Here is a 22,148-nt window from a genome sequence, read left to right on the forward strand (position 1 = left end):
AGACCCACCAAACCAGTTGCTGGAGTTAGCAAGGAAATATGCATTTATAACATATGTACTAAGTGACTGAGAAAACACACACAAGTTTGAAAAACAATGGCCTAAGGTCAGTGTTTTTCAAACTGTGAATGACAATTTATTAGTGGAAAGAAAGTACATTGCATGTAGTTACGTACTTATTCTGCAAAAAACAGTTATCGATTATATATCTGCATTATGTACTGAGTCATAATAAAATTTATTTCTTAACTGTGAGTCACAGCCAAAAGGTCTGAAAAGCACGAGCTAGACATTATGGACTTAGAATAATGCAAATTGGGGTAGAATAGAAACAACAAAAAAAAGCAAGCAAGAAGGAAACAGCATAACATACATAATTTAAGCTCCATAAGTCTCATGCAAAACGAAACTGAAGAAACTTAAATTCTGATCATCTATAGGAATAAGGGACAAGAAACCAAAAATAAAAAAGGAGGAAAGCATAAGGAGTATTATGGAAAAGCCAATAACTTAACTTTAGCGAATAAAAATATTCTACCTCTGTTTGTTGTTTGCTGCTGCTGTTGTTGTTTACTGTGGTAATAATAAGTAGAATAGGCAAATTACGTAAACTTCACTATCCCCTTCGCCAGATAGAGTGTAAGTTAGAAAAGCAATAGCAGAAAGGAGAGCAGTTTATTTAATTCATTATCTAATTCCAAACCCTGGATAAGCAAAAATAGCCATCTGTCAAAACCTTTCTATCTCTCCTTGTTTACAAAACTCAAATGAATGCACGGTTCCTCCAAGGAACACAGCTAATCAGTTCCGAATAATGCAAACATTTACTGAGCCATCTCTTTTTTTCTCTTTGTTTAAAACCAAACCACGGAATCTGTGGGAACCTAGGGTCACAACCTGTACCTCTAAGTGAAGTGAAGACTCAAATTGTCAAGCCGGCGAGGCATGTGCGTTATCTCATCTGTAAGGCGGGGAAAGCTGGGCACCAGGTCCCGCGATGTCCCCGGGAGTGGGAGCCACCGGGAGCTCCAGCTGCTGCCTAACAGGCCACACTTGGCGGCCGATGGGATGCTCCCCCTTCGGCTGCAGACCCAGAAAACTTGCCCACAACAGCGGGGGGGGGGGGGGGGGGGGGGGGAGGGCCGGGAAGCGCGATCCCGCTCTAAGTGCAGAACGCTGAGCCTGGACAGAACTCACCTCTGTCGTAGGGCAGAGAAGGGGCGTGGGAAGCGCGTATAGGCGGCAGCAAAACCTCCAACCCCCGCACCACTGAGCCCACACTTCCGCTCCCACTGCTCCGGAATTGTCAGATCTGGAATTCATGTAAGGGGAAAGCTTAATGAAGAGCGAGCCTGTAGCAGGATGACCAGGACAAACGAAAACCCCGCAAACAAAGTTCATGGCTTGCGCGGCTGCCGATCACTATCAGGGCCCCATAGTAACTAGGTAACGGACAGAGAGGCGGGCTGGGACCTACTTGGGCAGGAAAGAGCCGGACCGCACAGTGGACAAACTCCCGCTGGCGTGAAGCTGACAGGACAGGGGCTAACTCCTGGACCTAGTTAAGTGAAAAGGGCAGCCTTTGAACCTGACTGGCGCGCGCTCGGATTGGTTGATTTTGATATTGTTTCTAAGAAGATTCTTCTATGATTGGTCAGGAAAGTCAAGCGGGAACCCGGAGGTGAGGGGTGGAAAGGGGGTGGGAACAAAGTTGTTACCCAGGCAACAGAGGTACACAGAGCTCTGAGCGATTTTCGGAGCCTAGCCAGCGACCCGAAAACTGACCCAGGTGAGGAACCCATACATTACGTGGGGGAAATAAGGGATCCTCAGAGAAAGTAGGGAGGACTCTAGATACTTACAACGTTGAGAAATAATAATAAAACACCCACAAGTCGCAGATAGAAAAGAACCTAAATTCCCCTGCCCAAGACACTCTAAGCAAGAAGCTTTAACAAAACTCAGTTGATCAGGGTGTGAGTTAGAGTTTTATCATACAGAGGATGGGTGCTGATCGAATGTCAGAAAGCCAAAATGAACGAGTGTAGGTTGCCCAACGGCTTTTACTCCACTCTCACACTCCAATGATTGTTAACACGAATTTGAGAGTGAAAACTACCTTTCCTTGTGGGTAGATTTGGGTGCTCCAAGTCAAAGTAGCCGCTGTACCTTGTTTTACACGGATAAACATGATTTATCCTGGACCAGTACGCTCAGGTTGGGATATATTTTTTAGGGGGTATAACAATTGGCCTGTACCGATTGTTACTTGGACAATGTCCTGTGCGCTAGAACGTGAACGCTGTGGGCCTGAGGGTTCCCAACGGACCTTGGTCAGATAAGATCCCTTGAAGAGTGAGAAACAATCAGTCCACACTTAGTGGACTGGAGCGTAGTGTATAAAGACAATTGGTACCTACCGAACCTGCTACTCAACAAAGGGTAATTGGGAAAGTACGTCGCTGTAATCAGGTGATTAAAACTTATCAAAAAATGAAATTTGAGTGAGGGGAGAGAACGGAACTTGACCAGAGGTAAGGGTCATTTCTCCTAAGAGTTTTCTGTTGTGAAAAGGATTCAGGACAGAGACTTTTTCCTAAACAAACGAAGAAAACAGGCCTCTTGACTTGAGGGAAAATTTTCAAAGTACTGAAGGTAAATTTTCTGTCTCAGTTCTTTTTTTAGATAGAGGTAGAGTATGAGAATGAGACAGAAAGACAGGAAAAAGTTACTGACAAGTGTGTTAAGTTTAGCTAAAATAAAGAATAAATAGACAGGGGAAATATTAAATGAAAAGAGGCTCATTAGTTTACTTTTAGGTTTATGAAAAATTCCATATACTTTCAAAAACCATCTTCCATTAAATATATTTTAAATTTGTAATGAAACTATGTTAAGTTCCCATAGTACTTCATGACTTGGTACATCATTGGATGGCAATGAAAGTTAGAGACCTAAAAAAGGAAATCATTCTTGGTTTTGTAAAAATAAAGTCAAAATGAATTATTTTTAATGAGCATGGAATTATTGATGTGTATAGTTGTCAAAAAATGTAAAAAAGGGGGAAACAATTAGCCCATACATTATAATTTAATTCAGACATAGGCAGAGATTGTTTACTTTTGCGTTTTCAGAAGAATTTTAATACAGATCTTGCTAAATAAGGCATTATGGAAATAAAGTTGCAAAAGGAATGCAAAATTTATTTAGGAGAATAAATGGATTTTGACTACTTTGAAATCATTCAGCTATAAATAGTATTTTATAAAGGGGTATGGGTTTACCTATTAAACAAGTTCCCAAAGAATACTATTTGGTGATTCTTTATTATTCTGATTTATTTACTATATATATTTAAATTAATAAAATACCATTACTTTCTGAATAGTCTAAAAATCACAGTTTTCACTAATTTTATCTAGACTTCTCTCCAATTAGTTCAAGTCAAAAAGCCACCCCAATTGACAATTTGAATGGAGACAAATAAAATAGAAAACAAGGCCCCAGCCCTCACAAGCAGGTTATTGATATTGCTTCAATACCATGGGTCTGGAGCTATCCTGGTTGATCTTGTTTAGTCCCTAGGTTTTGGTAATGACCTGGTTTTCTCTTTAGTTCATTGTGACTAGTACAAAGAGAGGTCTCCCAATCATACCTCTATCTATGAAGGCCGTAAGGGCTCAGGTTGGTGTGAGAAAATCAAAGATTTTGCCTAGAATATGCTGCCATGGAATTGGCCTAGCAAAGGAGAGTGAGAGAAATAAAAATAAAGGGCTTAGAAATGTATTTTATCAATAACCAAATCTGAAATAAAAGATTTAACAATATATTTTGTTTTCAATGAAACTCCTACTTAAGTTTTTCTTAAATTTATTCTTAGACTATTTCAATGGCAATGCCAGATTCCCAAACATAAGCATTGTGGCTCTAGAATACATTTTTATCCCTACACTATAGTACCTGAGTAGTCTAGGAAAAAGGAAGAATGTATTTCAAGGTACAAGAGCAGAAGATTATAGGATATATTTAATAAGCAGTTCAGTTTTTAACAGAATACAGATTACATGTAAGAGAATTATAGGAGGGAAGGGCAGAAAATTAGGTTGGGATTATATCCTGAAGGACTTTGATTTCCAGGCTCAAGATGAAATTAATGTGTATCAAATTTACAAATAACAGATAGTCCTACAAATAACACTGCATAGTTAATAAAAAGGCATCTTGCTTTAGTTTTTTCCAATGTTATCTGTTTTCGTCAAATGAACTTTAATATATTTTTAATAAATGTTAGTAAATTATTCATAATTTGTTAGACTTCTAAAAGCTGGTACAATATTTATTTACTTTTTATTCTTTATTGTTTAAAGTATTACATATAGTATTACATATGTATCCTTTTTCCCCATTGGCCACCCCATCCCCCAGCACATGCCCCCCACCCCCTAGTGTCTGAGTACATTGGTTATACTTATACTAGTATGCATGCATACAAGTCCTTTGGTTGATCTCTTACTCCCCACCCCACCCTGTTCTACCTTCCCTCTGAAGTTTGAAGGTCTGTTAGATACTTCTCTGTCTCTGGATGTATTTTTGTTCATCAGTTTATGTAGTTCATTATATTCCACAAATGAGTGAGATCATGTGATATTTATATTTCTCTGACTGACTTATTTCGCTTAGCATAATGCTCTCCAGGTCCATCCATGCTGTTGCAAATGATAGGAGTTCCTTCCTTTTTACAGCAGCATAGTATTCCATTGTGTAGATATACCACAGTTTTTTAATCCACTCATCTGCTGACGGGCACCTAGGCTGTTTCCAAATCTTGGCTATTGTAAATTGTGCTGCTAGGAACATAGAGGTGCCTATGTCCTTTCTGATTGGTGTTTCTGGTTTCTTGGGATATATCCTATTAGTGGGATTACTGGGTCAAATGGGAGTTCCATTTTTAATATTTTGAGGAAACTCCATCCTGTTTTCCACCAAGTCTGCATTTCCACCAGCAGTGCACAAAAGTTCCGTTTTCTCCAAATCCTTGATAGCATTTGTCAGTTTGTTGATTTGTTGATGATAGCTATTCTGACAGGTGTGAGATGGTATCTCATTGTCCTTTTGATTTGCATCTCTCGGATGATTAGTGACTTTGAACATGTTTTCATATGTCTCTTGGCTTTCTGAATGTCCACTTTCGAAAAGTGTCTATTTAGTCCTTTGCCCATTTTTTGATTGGATTGTTTATCTTCCCTTTGTTAAGAAATATGAGTTCCCTATAAATTTTGGAGATTAGACCCTTGTTGGATATAACATTAGCAAATACGTTCTCGCATGCAATGGGCTTTCTTGTTGTTTTGTTGATGGTTTCTTTTGCTGTGCAGAAGCTTTTTATTTTGATGTAGTACCATTTGTTTATTTTCTCCTTAGTTACCATTGCCCTAGGAGCTGTATCAGTAAAGATATTAGTATGACATATGTCTGATATTTTGCTGCCTATGGATTCTTCTAAGATTTTTATGGTTTCCCCTGGTACGTTTAAGTCCTTCACCCACTTTGAGTTTATTTTTGTGTATGGTGTAAGTTGGTGGTCCAGTTTCATTTTTTTGCATGTATCTATCCAATTTTCTCTACACCATTTATTGAAGAGACTGTCTTGACTCCATTGTATGCTCTTGTCTCCTTTGTCAAATATTAATTGAGCCTAATGGCTTGGGTTGATTTCTGGGTTCTCTGTTCTGTTCCATTGGTCTATATGTCTGTTCTTGTGCCAATACCAGGCAGTTTTGAGAACAGTGGCTTTGTAATATAGCTTGATACCTAGTGTTGTGATCCCTCCAACTTTGTTCTTCTTTCTCAAGATTGCTGTGGCTATTTGGGGTCTTTTTTTATTCCATATGAATTTTTGGAGAGTTTTTTTTCTAGGTCTGTGAAATATGCCATTGGTATTTTAATGGGGATTCCATTAAATCTATAGATTCTTTGGGTAGTATGGATATTTTAATGATGTTGATTCTACCAATCCATGAACACGGTATATTCTTCCATTTGTTTGTCTTCCTCTATCTCTTTTTTTCAACGTCCTGTAGTTTTCTGAGTATAGATCTTTTACCTCCTTACTTAAGTTTATTCCTAGGTATCTTAAGTTGTTGTTTTGTTTTTTGTTTTTTGGTTTTTTTTGTACAATGGAAAATGGGAGTGTTTTTGTTGTTTCTCTTCCTGTAAGTTCATTATTGGTGTATAAAAAAGCCATAGATTTATGGGTGTTAATTTTGTATCTTGCTACATTGTTGAATTCATTTATTAAATCTATTGGTTTTTTGATTGAGTGTTTAGGTTTTCAGTGTATATAATCATGTCATTTACGAATAGTGACAGTTTTACTTCTTCTTTTCCAATTTAGATGCCTTTTATTTCTTCTTGTTGTTTGATTGCTATGGCTAGCACTTCCAGTACTATGTTGAAGAGGAGTGGTGAAAGTGGTCATGCTTGCCTTGTTCATGTTCTTAGGGGAAATGATTCTAGTTTTTGCCCATTGAGTATGATGTTGGCTGTAGGTTTGTCATACAATCTTTATTTCCATTTAAATTAGAATTTTTTTTCAAAAATTCACATTATTTTTCTTTTAATGTTTAGAAGTATTTAGTTATTGACAAAATATTGATGATTCTTTTGTTTCTCAAAAAACAATATCAACAAACTTGTCATGATTTATTTTGTGTTTACAGATTATTATTACAGTTCATTTAATACAATTTCTTTTTGCTAAAGTGCCAATTATACTTTTACTCCAATTTAGCTTAGTATGAATCTATGCTATTTTATGCCAGCATAACTTGGATTTGAAGAAGTCCAATTTATAATATGCTTCAGCTACATAGCGTGTTACTATAAATTATTGTGAAGGATTTGTTTAACAAATACACTCAAACATATACATCCCAAGGAGTGGCATCACCTTCGAAGCAGTCACTTTGGAAAGCTATCCACTTATTCCAATGCTCTTGTTATTGCTCAAATTACTTTGGAAACTACTCTTTTTGAATTGCCTTGGGGGCTGTAGCACATTCTTTTGAATATCCTCATAGTAAAAATTTTCATATTTTGAAAGTATGTGATATATAGATGTATCTAGAAATTACTTGGAGACAAATCTGATTTGTAATCAGACTGAGTGAAACCATAATGATACCCATTTTTTTGGTGGTATATCTAAAGGCAATTCCAAGATATTTTGAGCACTGATGGCATAATTTACATCAACGTATATAACCTTCCAAGGTGACTACTTTTTAATATAACATTTCTATGAATTAAATCATGCTTCATTCAGTATTCATTGACTCTTGACTACCTGCCAGATCAAGTTATTGAAGACATTTAGCCTACAGGTATAGCTTCCCACTGCCCGTGCTGCCCGGCCTCTCACAAATGATAAGGCCAGAGCTCCTTTCAGCGTGGGAATTTAGAATTAATCTGCTTTCCCTAAATCCAGTATCCAGTGTGTCCACTGAAGCACAGGCTTTTTTTATTACCTGTACTGTGACTGTCCAGGTGACATGATAAAGCCTCTGATGCAGTGCCTGGTTCGTTTTCTCTTTTCCAGCTGTGACTTTGAGCCCTATCCTATTCTAAACCCTCATCTAGCTGCTAACTACCCCACAGTCCTCAAGAACTGGACCCTGCCTCCTATACCCCCACCTATGGGCCAGGGTCCTAATACACCCTAAGTGGGTCTCCCTTTCACCTCTACTATTTAATCTTTCTACTGTGAAACACTGCTCACATCCCATAACTCTCCCTGGCCATGTTCCTGCCTAACAGACGAGGATGCATGAATAGCAGTTCTGATTGCTATCTCAGACACTACGTTTGGGAATTCTGAATACCCTTCTTCCAGGTTAGCTCTACTGGTTTCAGTTTATTCCCCTCTCACCAGCCCACTATTGATCTCTCACAAGCCTCATCATCAAGTATCTGTGGGTGCTGGCACCATGTGCCACACAATAATGATATTTTTACATAACTTTTCATAATTTAGCAAACTCACATATGTTGAAGAAAATGGCATCACAACAATTGTATAGGGTAAGTAATATTGAAATAATGAAACAATTTCTGCTATATTTGTTTTTTAAAGTCTCACTGTACAATCGCAACTTAAAATACTAATTATATTATTGCATCTGATATTGGATCCATTTTCCCCTTTCATTGTCAAAGGTAGAAAATATTTCAAACTTTTTGCTTTTAATGTTAAGTAAATATTTAATTAACAAGTAATCAACTAGGACTTTTAAAATATAAACAGGAGCCTTTTCATTTAATTTGTGTCAATTATTCATTTCCATAGCAGACTACCAGACCATACTGTGAGAGAAGATAGTTTTATCACCTCTTATTCCACCTTTTCCAAATTAATTAGTTTCCAATGTAATAAGTTTTATTAGTAACTTATTCAACATTGTTATTAGAAGTGATATTCATGCCTAGAAAAATTAAAATTTTAAAGGACCAATAATAGCTAACATATGTTGAGTGCTTAATAAGTGCCAGGCACTGTTCCAAGCTCTTTTACATGTATTAAGCTACTTAATCCTTGTAACAACCTAATGAGGTAGCATTATTATTACTCTCATTTTAAAGATAAGGAAAATGAGGTATTGAGAGTTTAAATGATATGCCAAAAGCCACAGAGTTAGAAAGTAAATGATAGATAACAAATCTAGGCAGCATGACTGCAGAGCCCTTACTCTTAACCACTATGATGTACTGTCTCTATGCTGGATGTACAGTGCAATTTAACATTTGTTTCATATCCTTGACATCTCCTATCATCATTAAAATCAGTTTTCTATTTAAAAAATAAAATTAAAATAATGTTAAAACTAATAAGACAGAAGGTTTGAAAACACCATCCTCATGCACATTGATTTTGACAGGTACACATTTGTGAATCCCTTTTGTATTCCTATTCTAGGCACAATGCAAATATTTTAGTTGGTAATTTAGTAAGAGCACTAAAGTAATATTTTCTGTGAATTAATTTTAATAAAATAATGTTTAAAAATATCAGTAGAAGTATAGAAAATATTACTATTATATTTATGCCTAAATCACTAACAATAGGACTAATTCTTCAGTCTTTATTCAGGTTAGTCATTAAAGTCTGACACTTCCAAGATTTTTAAAGATCCTAACATCCTACTCCAAACATAACTATAGAGATTATTTAAGAGACTGATGTCTGATTGGTAGGATTATAGGTATTTGTGATTTACTTATTTATACTTTTAATGTATTATTTCCTAAAATTTTCACAATAGACAGTATCATTATTATAATCAGAAAAACTGTTTTGTGTGAACTTTTACTAAAGTCACCGAACCAACCTATTTGAGTTCTCCAATGGCAATATAATGCTAGGTATCATATACGGTTAATTAAAAATTAAAGCAGAAAGTATAGGACTATCTGAGTTAAAAGTTTGAAATAAGTTCCTTAAGTCATACCCTGTGGAAAACATTATTTTCAGTTCCCTAAGTGGGATATACAGCCTAGATAGCATACATGAGACAGATAAAAAGGTAGCTAACACAACTATATTTCTAAATAATGACACATTCTATATGACACTGACTTCACTTTGTCTGGAGGTAGGACTAAAAAATTCTGTTTTTTTAACCAACTCCACAAGTAATTCTTTTTTTTTTTTAAATGTTATTGGGGTGACATTAGTCTACATGAACATATAGGTTTCATGTGGGGATTACTAACTTACAAAATCTGTATGTAGGACCATGTGCCCACCACCCAAAGTCAAATCTTCTCCTGTCACCTCATATTAGGACCCCTTTCTTCCCCCACCCCCTCCCTCTGGCAACCACCACACTGTTGTTTGGGTACATAAGTTTCCGTTTTATATTCCACATATGAGTTAAATCATATAGTTCTTAGCTTTCTATATTTGACTTATTTCACTTTGCATAATGTTCTCAAGGTCCATCCATGTTGTTGTAAATGATGCTATTTCATCCTTTATTATGGCCGTGTAGTACTCCATTGTGTATATATACCACGTCTTCTTTATCCAGTCTTCTATCATAGGGCACTTTGGCTGTTTCCAACTCTTGGTCACCATGAATAATGCTGCAATGAACATAGGGGTGCATGTATCTTTGCGTATAAATGATTTCGAGTTTTTTGGGTATATACCCAGGAATGGGATTGTTGGGTAGTATGGTAGCTCTATTTTTAATTTTTTGAGGAACCACCAGACTGTTTTCCATAGTGGTTGTACCAGCCTACATTCCCACCAGCAGTGAATGAGGGTTCCCCTTTTTCCATAACCTCTCCAACACTTGTTGTTGCTTGTCTTGTTGATAATGGCCTCTCTAACTGGTGTAAGGTGGTATCTCAGTGTAGTTTTTCTGTGCATTTCCCTGATTGCCAGTGAGGTTGAACATCTTTTCATATATCTATTTGTATGTCTTCTTGGGAGAGGTGTATTTTCAGGTCCTCTGCCCAATTTTGATTGGATTGTTTATTTGTTTGGTGTTGAGTTTTATGAGTTCTTTATATATTTTGCAAATTAAACCTTTGTCATAGCTACTGTTTGCAAATATCATCTCCCATCTGGTTGGCTGCCTGTTTATTTTGTTGTCCATTTCTTTTGCTGTGCAGAAGCTCTTCAGTTTGATATAGTCCCATTCATTTATTTTTTCCTTTACCTCCCTTGCCTTTGGGGTCAAGTTCATAAAATATTCTCTTCCACTCAGGTCTATAAGTTTGGTACCTGTTATTTTTTTCTATGTGACTTACAGTTTCGGGTCTTATGTCTAAGTCTTTGATCCATTTTGAATTAATTTTTGTACCTGGGTACAAACTGCAGTCCAGTTTTATTTATTTGCATGTGGCTTTCCAGTTTTCCCAGCACCATTTATTGAAGAGACTATCTTTACTCCAATGTGCATTTCTGGCTCCTTTGTGGAAAATTATCTGTCCATATATGTGTGGTTTTATAGCTGGGCTCTTTATTCTGTTCCATTGATCTGTGTATCTGTTTCTCTGCCAATACCATGCTGTTTTGATTATCGTAGCTCTGTAGTATATTTTGAAGTCAGGTAGTGTGATACCACCAGCCTTGTTCTTTTTTTTTTTTTTTTTTCAGGATTCCTTTGGCTATTCTGGGTCTTTTGTGGTTCCATACAAATCTGATGATTTCTTGTTCTATTTATTTAAAAACTGACATTGGAATTTTGATGGGGATTGCATTAAATCTGTATCTTGCGTTGGGTAAAATGGCCATTTCGACTATGTTGATTCTTCCAATCCATAAACACGGGATATTTTTCCATTTCGTTGCATCTTTTTCAATCTCTTTTAATAATGTTTTGTAATTTTCAGTATATAGGTCTTTCACATAGTTTGTTAAGTTTAGTCCTAGGTATTTTATTCTTTTATTCGATTGCAAAAGGAATTATTTTCTCCATTTCTTTTTATGAAGTTTTGTTGGTAAATAGGAAGGCAATGGATTTTTGTACATTTATTTTGTATCCTGCAACTTGACTGTATTTGTTTATTGTTTCCAGTAGTTTTTTGTAGAGTCTTTAGGGTTTTCTATATACAGCATCTTGTCATCTACAAAAAGTGACAGTTTGACTTCTTTCTTCCCTATTTGGATTCCTTTTATTTCTTTCTCTTGCTTTATTGCTCTGGCTAGTTCTTCCAGTACTATCTATATATATAAAAAGCCAGTGACTGAAGACATCAACTGAAGGACTTGTATGCATGCATATAAGCATAACCAATGGATGCAAGACATTGTGGGGTAAGGGAAAGTATGGGAGTGGGGTGGGGGGCACTAGGGGGATATAGATACATGTAATACCTTAATCAATAAAATAATTGAAAAAATAAATAAATAAAAGGAGTTTGTAGCCCTTGGGCAGGGGGTGGGGGGGGGAAGCCAGTGACCATAATGGCCATAACGACTGGTTGCTATGATGCCCACTGTGGCCAGCGAACCAGCCAATCAGGGTGGGGCCAGCCAACCATCCTCACGGCCCCTCCCGCCTGCTGGCCTGCCCCTGATCAGACTCTCCCACTCTGATTAACAGCTGACTGTTGACCAAATGTCCCCTCCCTTCCCCCTGGCCAGCCTTGCCCCAGATCAGCCCACCCCACCACAATAGGCCCACAGCCCCTTCCCCAGGCCGGCCTGCCCCTGATTGCACCCCCCATCCCAATAGGGGGCGGACTGGGAAGCCAACCTTCTGCAGCCCCTCCCCATGGCCTCCCCACCCCTGATCGAATCCCCCACCCCAATAGGGGGTGGGACCGACCAGCCAACCTCCTGCAGCCCCTCCCCCCACCTGGTCCCACCTCATCAGGGGCAGGGCTGGCCAGCCAACCACCCACAGCCCCTACCCCAGGCCGCTGGCCCCCGATCAGCACCCCCCCCCACCCCATTCAGGGGTGGAGCCAGCCAGCTCACTGCCCACAACCCCTCCCCATGGCCAGCCTCACCCCCAATTGGCCCCTCAACCCCAATCGGGGGTGGGGCCTTCTGGCCAATCGCCCACGGCCCCTTTCCCCAGCTGGCCTGGCTCTGATTGACCCCGTTTGGGGAAGGACAGCTGGCCAACCTCCCACCATCTCCTCCAACTGACAGGCCCAGCCCCAATCCGTTCTGATTGGTCCCACCCCATCAGGCCAGTCGGACCCCACCCATGCATGAATTCATGTGCTGGGCCTCTAGTGTTGAATAAGAGTGGTGAGAGTGGACATCCTTGTCTTGTTCCTGATCTTAGGGGAAAGGAAAAGCTTTCAGTTTTTCACCATTGAGTGTGATATTGGCTGAAGGCTTATCATATACTAGAAGCCCAGTGCACAAAATTTGTGCACGGCGGGGGGTTGTCCCTCAGCCCAGCCTGTACCCTCTCCAATCTGGGACTCCTGGAGGGATGTCCGACTGCCCGTTTAGGCCTGATCCTGCTGGGATCGGGCCTAAACGGGCAGTCGGACATCCCTCTCACAATCCAGGACTGCTGGCTCCCAACTGCTTGCCTGCCTGACTTCCTGATTGCCCCTAACTGCTTCTGCCTGCCAGGCTGATCACCCCCTAACCACTCCGCTGCCAGCCTGGTTGATGCTTAACTGCTCCCCTGCCAGCCTGTTTTCCCCCAACTTCCCTCCTCTGCCAGCCTGGTCACCCCTAACTGCCCTCTCCTGCAGGGTTGATCACCTCCAACTGCCCTCCCTCGCAAGCCTGGTCCCTCTCAACTGCCCTCCCTTGCAGGCTGGGTGCCTCCCAACTGCCCTCTCCTGCTGGCCATCTTATAGTGGCTATCTTGTGTCCACATGGGGGCAGGATCTTTGACCACATGGGGGCAGCTATACTGTGTGTTGCAGTGATGATCAATCTGTATATTACTCTTTTATTAGATAGGATAGAGGCCTGGTGCACGAGTGGGGGCCAGCTGGTTTGCCCTGAAGGGTGTCCCGGATCAGGGTGGGGTTCCCTTGGGGTGTGGGGTTGCCTGAGCGAGGGGCCTGTGTTGGTTTGCAGGACGGCCACGCCCCCTGGCAACCCAAGCGGAGGCCCTGGTATCTGGCATTTATTTTCCTTTTACAATAGAAACTTTGTAGCCTGGAGCGGAGCCAAGCCTGCTGCTCCCTCTGGGGCGGCAGCCATTTCTGTGGCAGTTAATTCACCTTCTACAATTGAAACTTTGTAGCCTTAAGCGGGTGGGCCCGGCCAGGGTGTGCGGAAAGCTTTGCTTCCCTGTTGCCGGTGGCCTGCTCTCTCAAGCTCCATTCTGCCGCCATTTGTTTGAATTTGTTTACCTTCTATAATTGAAACTTTGTAGCTTGAGTGGAGGCTTAGGCCTGCAATGGCTATGGAAAGCTTGGCTTGCTCTGTTACCTGGGAAACCTTGCTCTCTGTGGCTGTAGCCATCTTGGATGAGGTTAATTTGCATACTCGCCCTGATTGGCTGGTGGGCGTGACTTGGTTGGTGGGCGTGGCTTATGTAGCAGAGTGATGGTTAATTTGCATATTACCATTTTATTAGAGAGGATGGCCTTTACTAAGTTGAGGTACTTTCCTTCTATTTCTATTTGACAAGATCATATGATTTTTATCCTTTCTTTTGTTAATGTGATGTATTACTTGATTGATTTGCTAATGTTGAACTATCCTTGTTCCCCTGGAATGAATCCCTCTTGATTATGATGTATTGTTTTTTGGATGTACAGTTGTATTTGATTAGCTAGTATTTTCATTAGGATTTTTGCGTCTGTATTTATCAGGGATATTGGTTTGTAGTTTTATTTTTTTGTGTTACCTTTGCCAGGTTTTGGTATTAGGGTTATATTGGCCTCGTAGAACGTGTTAGGAATTATTGCCTCTTCAATTTTTTGGAAGACTTTGCAAATAATAGGCTTTAATTCTTCCTTGAACATTTGGTAGAATTCACTTGTGAAGCCATCTGGTCCTGGACTTTTGTTTTTTGGGAGGTTTTTGATGGTTGTTTCAATTTCTTCACTGCTGATCTGTCTATTTAAATTTTCCAATTCTTCATAATTTAGTCTAGGAAGGTTATATATTTCTAGGAACTTATCCATTTCTTCTAGATTATTGAATTTGATGGCATAAAGTCTTTCATAATATTCTAGTATGATCCTTTGTATATATGTGATGTCTGTGGTGATTTCTCCTCTCTTATTTCTGATTTTGTTTATATGGGTCTTTTTGCTTTTTTCATTAGTGAGTCTAGCCAGGGATTTGTCAACTGTAGTAATATTTTCAAAGAAACAGCTCTTTGTTTTATTAATTTTTCTACCGTCTTTTTTGCTCTCTATTTCATTTAATTCTGCTCTGATTTTTGTTATTTCATTTCTTCTGCTAACTTTGGGTTGCTTTTGTTCTTCTTTCTCTAGTCTTTTTAGGTGTTATTTTAGGTTGTTTACTTGGAATTTCTCTTGTTTCTTGAGATAGGCCTGTAATAATATAAACTTCCCTCTTATTACAGTTTTTGCTGCATCCCAGAGGTTTTTATATGTTATCATTCTCATTTGTCTCTATATATCTTTTGATCTCATCTTTTATTTCTTCTTTGACCCAGTAATTTTTAGTAGTATGTTGTTTAATCTCCATGTATTTGTAGTTTTTAAAAATTTTTACCTCCTTTTATACAGTTGATTTATAATTTCATGACATCATGGTCAGAAAATATACTTGGAATAATTTCAATCTTTTTTAATTTGTTGATGCTTGTTCTTGTGACCCAACATATGGTCTATCTTTGAGAATGTTCCATGTGCACTGGAGAACAATGCATAATCTAATGTTCTAGGATGAAATGTTCTGTAAATGTCGATTATATCCATTTGGTCTAGTGTTTCATTTAAGGCCAATATTTCTTTATTGACTTTTTGTTTGGTGATCTGTCTAGAGCTGTCAATAGAGTATTAAGGTCTCCAACTATAATTGTGTTTTGATCTGTTTCTCCCTTTAGTTCTGTGAGTAGCTGTTTAATATATTTTGGTGCTCCCTGGTTGGGTGCATATATATTAAGAAGTGTTATGTTTTTTTGATGTAGTGTTCCCTTTATCATTATAAAGTGTCCATCTTTGTCTCTTGATATCTTTGTTATTTTGAGATTTATTTTATCAGATATAAGTATGGCTACACCTGCTTTTTTTGTGGATGTTATTTGCTTGGAGAATCATTTTCCACCCTTTTACTTTGAATCTACCTTTGTTTCTGCTGTTTAGATGTGTCTCTTGTAGGCCACATATGGTTGGGTTTTGTTTTTTGATCCACTCTGCTACTCTGTGCCTCTTTACCGGTGAATTTAGACCATTTACATTTACGGTAATTATTGATGTATGGGGATTTCCTATAGCCATTTTATCTTTTTGTTTTCTGGTAACTCTGTGCCTCCATTGGTTCTCTTCCTTTATGCTTCTATCTGTTGTTTTTGTTTGGTGGTATTCCATACATCTCTCTTCTGTTTCCTCTTTTTTTTTTTTAACTATATATATTATTTGGGGAATTTCTGTGCGTGGTTGCCATTAGTTTTATAAAAAGTGAAGTTGCATATATACTATAATGTGTTTTTTTCCCTTTTGAGTACACCTGATCTTCATCTTCCTTTGCCTGTCCCTACCTGTCCCTCTTCCCCTTGTATGTTTTTTAAAAAATATATATTTTATTGATTTTTTACAGAGAGGAAAAGAGAGGGATAGAGAGTTAGAAACATCAATGAGAGAGAAACATGGATCAGCTGCCTCCTGCACACCCCCTACTGGGGATGTGCCTGCAACCAAGGTACATGCCCTTGACCGGAATTGAACCTGGGACCTTTCAGTCCGCAGGCCGATGCTCTATCCACTGAGCCAAACTGGTTTCGGCTCCCCTTGTATGTTTTTATTGTCACAAATTATCCCTGTTTATGCTGCAAGTTTTTGGCAATCCTATTGGTAGTGTTATGACCTTATGTTCTTCGTTTCAGGTAAAATAACTCCTTTGAGTATTTCCTGCAATGGAGATTTTCTAGTGATAAAATCCCTCAGTTTCTGTATGTCTGGGAATGTTCTTATTTCTCCTTCATATTTAAAGGATAATTTTGCTGGATATAATATGAGTGGTGATAATTTCTCTCAGGCGTTTGAATATTTGGTTCCACTCTCTTCTTGCTTGTAGAGTTTCTACTGAGAAGTCGGGTGAAATTATGATGGGTTTTCCTTTGTTGGTCACTTTCTTCTTTTCCCTGGATGCTTTGAGGATTTTTTCATTGTCACTAATTTTTGACAGCTTCATTACCAAGTGTTTTGGAGAGGGCCTCTTTGGATTGAGGTAACTAAGTGTTCTGTTTGTTTCTTGGATTCGAGGAGCTAGTTCTTTATATAGATTTGGGAAGTTCTCATCCACTATTTGTTTTAATAGACTCTCCATTCCATACTCTTTCTCTTCCTCCTCTGCTATACCTATGATTCTGATGTTATTTTTTTTAATGGAATCAGAGGGGTCTCGTAGGGCTATTTCGTATTTCTTTATTCTCAGGTCTTTCTCTTCTTCCCTCTGCATCATTTCTTGATTCGTATCTTCAATATCACCACTTCTTTCCTCTAACTGGTTGGTTCTGTTTTCTATGTTCATCAGTTCACTCTTAATGTCTTTAATTGCCTGCTTCATTTCTAGGATTTCTGCTTGATTTTGTTAAAATTTCCATTTCTTTGGAGAAATACTCATTTTGTTCATTGATTTGTTTTCTGAGTGAGCTGAATTGCCTGTCAGTATTTTCTTGCATCTCATTGAGTATTTTCAGAACTGCAATCATGAAATCTCTGTCATTCAGCGACATAATTCTGTTTGTTCCAGCCTGTTTTCTGGGGGTTTTTCATTTTCTTTCTGGTCATCGTTGTTGTGGTTGTTCATGGCTTTTGTTCTTTTCCCATTTATCTCTGAGGAGGTCTTTCTACTCTGTTCCAGTAGATGGCGCTGAATTGCAAGATTTTTTTTTTTTCCTCTGTGGCCTCACAGTTTTGAGCCTCTGTGGCTTCTGTAGGGCGGTACTGCCTCTGCTGTTTGGGGGTGAGGTTTGTTTTTCCCTCACAGTCAGAGCAGTCCCTGACCTCCAAGGGTCTAGCCCAAGCACCCCTCCTGGGGTTCAGTCACAGAGGGAAACTGTGTTTCTACTGCAACAGCTCTAGGCCTACAGACAATACACTCCTGGAAACAATCCAAGGGCAACAGGAGGAGAGACCTGGGAGTCTAATCTGTGGCAGGGCTCTGCTATCTACTTTCTTTGCCTAAAAGCTGCAGCCAGGCCCTGCCATGGGGAGCGACCCTGTAGGGAGGGAGTCTGCTGACTCTCCTAGCTTAAGCATGCAACTCAGATCCCATTCACAACGTGCCCCCAAGATTCAGACATTCTCTCTTACTGTTTGTGTGTGCGACCACACAGTGCCACCAGTCCAGTGGCTATTCCACTTGTTGGGTTAGCTCTGTTGGTCCAGACCAGCTGAGGAAAATGCCTGCGACTGCTGCCTCCAGTTCCCAGCTGTGCTGCAGACATACTGCTGTGCTGTTTGGCTTCCCTACCTTCTCTTGCCTCCCCACTTATTCCAAGGAGCCCACCTTAGTTGTTCCAGTGTACAGGTCTCTCAGGCATGCATCTGTGTTGAGCTGGGACTTCGTTGTTGAATTATAGGTGGTTGTTTTGTTGAAATGTTAGGGGGAGAGGATAGATGCGCCCTTACATCACCATTCCTCTGACCTCACTTCCGCAAGTAATTCTTAAGCACACTAAAACAGAGAACCACTCTACTGGTGCTCAATAAATGCTTGTTAAATTGAGCATGAAGTTTTAGTAAAGTTTTACTTGCCACCCCCGGTCTGAAGGAGTTTACAATGATTTTCAAGGAAGAATAAGAAATAATGGAGCGACCCAGGGAAAGAAGGAAGATGTGACAGTAAAAAAAAACTTCATCTATAATAATCCTATCTAATAAAGAGGGAATATGCTAATTGACCTTCATGCCATCACAAAGATGGTGGCACCCACAGCCAATAAGGAGGGAATATGCTAATTGACTGCCCCGCCCTCAAAGATGGCAGTGCCCAGTCTCCTCAGCCCCCCAGCCACCTAGGGCCAGCCCGAGGTGCAGGCAAGCCTCGGATGGTGGCTGCCCAGATGCCCAGGGCCTCCTGAGGCTCAGGTAACCAGGGCTGGCCGAGGCTTGTGCTGCCAGCAGTGGCAGCATCAGAGGTGTGATGGGGGTGTCACCTTCCCCTGATCACCAGGTCACCTCCCACCCCTGAGATCTCCCAGACTGTGAGAGGGGCAGGCCGGGCTGAGGGACCCTCCCTCCAGTGCATGAGTTTTCATGCACTGGGCCTCTAGTAAAAGCATAATATGCAAATCAACCAAATGACCAAACAGCAGAATGACTGTCCGGACAACCTTCTGGATGACCATGCTATGACACACACTGGCTCCAGGCCAGCCAAAGTGGGTGAGATGCAATTGGTTGGGTGCATTCACTAGCTGCATTCACCCCATGATTGCCCTGCAGAAGGAGGCCCAGGCTACCCTCTGCGGGGTGAATGATGGGGGGACTTTGTGATCGATCGCCCTGTAGAGGGAGGCCCAGACCACTGGCCAGCGGGGCGATTGATGGGGGTGGGGGGCCTCCATGATCACCCCAAAGAGGGAGGCCAGGCCACCCTCTGTGTGGCCCCGGCAGGGTGGACAGGGCCTCCCTCTGCTGGGTGATCCATCATGGAGCCCTGCGGATGGATCACCCCAAAAAGGGAGGCCCAGGCTACCCAGCTAATGGTGCTGCGGTGAGTGGGCAGGGCTTCTAATCTATCCACCCACAGAGGGAGGCCCAGGCCACTGGTTATTGACACTGTTGCAGGTGTGCGGGGCCAGCCAACAGAGGGAGGCCCAGGCCAGGCAAGGGATCACACCCCAGGCCTGTCGCCCACAGAGGGAAGCGACTGGTGGTGAGGGAGGGGAGGGGCAGCACAGCACAGATGGCAAGCAGTGGCAGTGGCGGGGGTGGGGCCAGAGCAGTAGCAGTGGCGGAGGCAGGGCCAGCTGCCGGCAGCCAGGGGAGGGAGAGCCCCGATGGGCCCTGATCGCTGGCCAGGCCTAGGGACCCTACCCGAGGGGTCTTGGATTGAGAGAGGGCACAGGTCGGGCTGAGGAACACCCCTGCCCCTGCAAGAATTTTGTGCACCGGGCCTCTAGTGTGTTAAATAAAATAGAAAACTAAAATACCTCTTTCTGATTATTTCTTCTTCAGAATATGGAATTGGACAATATGGAACCTGAATATGTAGAAACTGAAAATATGGAAACGGAAACTCTTTCTTCAGTTTCAACTCTGCAAGCCCTCACTAAACTACTTTATCCTGAAGAAGAGGATGATTTTGAGTCTGAACAGGTGGTTGTATACTTACAGATGAATTAGTTTTGTTCACAATATGCTGTGAAACTGTATTTGAACAACTTGTTCTAACCTTGCTGTGGGAGTAAGGCTATGTCATCTGATGCATTTGCAGGAAGTTGCAGGGTTGATTATGTATGAGAGTAAAACCTCTAGTACATTTCTAGCAAACATAATTACATTTTTTCTAAGCTACCTGAATGCTAAATAGGAAAATTGTTCAGTAACTATGGTAGCAATAGCTACATTTCAAAATGTTTGTCATTTATATTTATGGCCAAAGAATGCTTGACAACCATTATACAGTGTGATAGTTAGGATTTTTAAACCTGTACAGTATTTCTATAAAATAAATAATTTCAACTATACAGTATTAATTATGCCACCCAAATCCAATCCACTTATTCTTTTTCATTTGTCTATAGATGAAAGGAGAACAGAAAATATTTTGAGCCAAATAAGGGGACGAACTAGCTGCAGCCTACTAAAATTGGCCTCTGGGTACATGCTCATATAAAGTGGTGGAATGTAATTAGGTAGTTGAATAGAATTTGGGGTCAGGACAGGTGACCCCAGGGAAGCTTGCAGCAACAAGATGGGCTTTATTTTGGATAGGAAATTTCCATGAGCTGATCTTTAGCCATACCACAGTCAATGCCAATATAGCCAGTATAATAAAAATACTTTGTGTATTCCCCCTTTTCCTACTCCTTAGATATCAGCAAACCTTGGCAATCAGACTGCCTAAGTCAAACAAAATTTGGTGCAGAAACCTCATACTATAGCAGAATATATCACTTTGCTTTCACTTATTTTAATAAAGTTTTTCATCATTATAACCAGTTTACTGTGAGCAACCCATCTCCCATAAAAATGCATATCAGTTTGCTTCTCCAAAAATTCTTTTTTGCCATAGTGTAGAAAAACAAGTATAACCTGAAGAGACAGCAAATTTAGTGGATTTAGCTTCCACTCTTCAGAAAGAGCTTAGGTGGAACGCAGCAGAATAATATAAGGCATGCAAAGGAACCAGGATATTTGAGTAAGGGAAAAGTCTTAGGTGAGGCCAAAAATAAAGAAAAATAGGGATGTTAATAACACCTCGAATATATGCAATAAATAATACATAGGAGAAAAAGTTAGAAGCATGTGTCAATTAAGTTGGGAAGGCAAGCTCATTTTTGCTACCTTAATTGAAATAGAATAATACATGCTGGGAAAGGTGGAGTTATGTCAGATACAAAAGTATACTAAGTATTTTAGAAACAGTACTCTTACATAAAAGGAAGTGGAACTTGTATTTGGAACAGATTCAGAGATGAGGAATTACCCTGGTAACAAAGCCCCTTTGATGTTTAAGTATGGTCATGTTTATCTAGAGGTGTTTCTCAGGTAAAGATGAGTGCTTATGAGAATAGAGAAATTAAGACCATTTTACCAAATTGTACAATTTATAGGATAAAATTACTATAATAATGTGTGAGTCTGTATATCTGGGTTATAAGCAATTCTGAGATAATTGGTCATTCAGACACCTCCGTACAGATATCAGAAGATATAGAATTGGATTATCAGAACAATGGGAGAATAATGAATGTTTTTAATAAACTATTAAATTTTGCAGGAGATAAATGGTTTTTTATTTTTCACATGCATTAATCTTAGGAACTGTGGAATGATGACAAGAGTGATGTGTTTTTGAAAATATACTCTCTGAAAACAGCATTAAAACTGTTGCATACACATTGTTTCATTTATACTACCCCCCACTAGAAGAATCTGGGAGATTGGAAAGAGATTACGACTGTTGTTTGTTTTTAAACTTACAAGGGGACCATAAAACGTGTGGGAAATACTGTTCACTATTCTTAACAAACATTGTAACAAAAATGTTCTAACTCTCTGACATATTGCAAAGTGGAATGAATTGCAATGATAAAATTGCTCAGATAATTGGATATGGATTCACAGTGAAGGCTGAAATGATATTCTTATAGAAAGGAGTTGCCAGATGGTTTTTAATGTTTTTATTACCTGATATATCTTTTCACTTGAAATTTTTATTTTTAATCATTTATTTTCATTAAGTTAATAAACTGAAACTCCCCTATGTTCTAGTATACTGACCCAATCATCACTCTCCATGGACGGCATACCAATTTTTGTCAGAAATGTTCAAGTTTTATTTCTAC

At 39.9% G+C, this 22,148-nt stretch overlaps 1 protein-coding gene across 3 annotated transcripts in view; it reads left to right on the forward strand.

Annotated features, from left to right (window-relative positions):
- Positions 1 to 1,736: 1,736 nt before the first annotated feature.
- The window catches only part of DNAAF6 (dynein axonemal assembly factor 6), a 92,127-nt gene continuing 71,715 nt past the window's right edge, over positions 1,737 to 22,148 (forward strand). The window contains exons 1-2 of one of the 3 annotated variants that reach the window (XM_008156319.3): positions 1,737 to 1,789; positions 19,813 to 19,953. In XM_008156319.3, coding sequence (XP_008154541.2) covers positions 19,816 to 19,953 — 138 coding nt within the window. In that variant the 5' untranslated portion in view covers positions 1,737 to 1,789; positions 19,813 to 19,815. Of the gene's footprint in view, positions 1,790 to 2,365; positions 2,455 to 2,482; positions 2,535 to 19,812; positions 19,954 to 22,148 lie in introns of those variants that run through there. The other 2 variants (XM_054717005.1, XM_028132364.2) reach the window with 2 other exon arrangements.

This window comes from Eptesicus fuscus, chromosome 1 (assembly GCF_027574615.1).
Source record: "Eptesicus fuscus isolate TK198812 chromosome 1, DD_ASM_mEF_20220401, whole genome shotgun sequence".
In the NCBI taxonomy this organism is placed as follows: domain Eukaryota; kingdom Metazoa; phylum Chordata; class Mammalia; order Chiroptera; family Vespertilionidae; genus Eptesicus; species Eptesicus fuscus.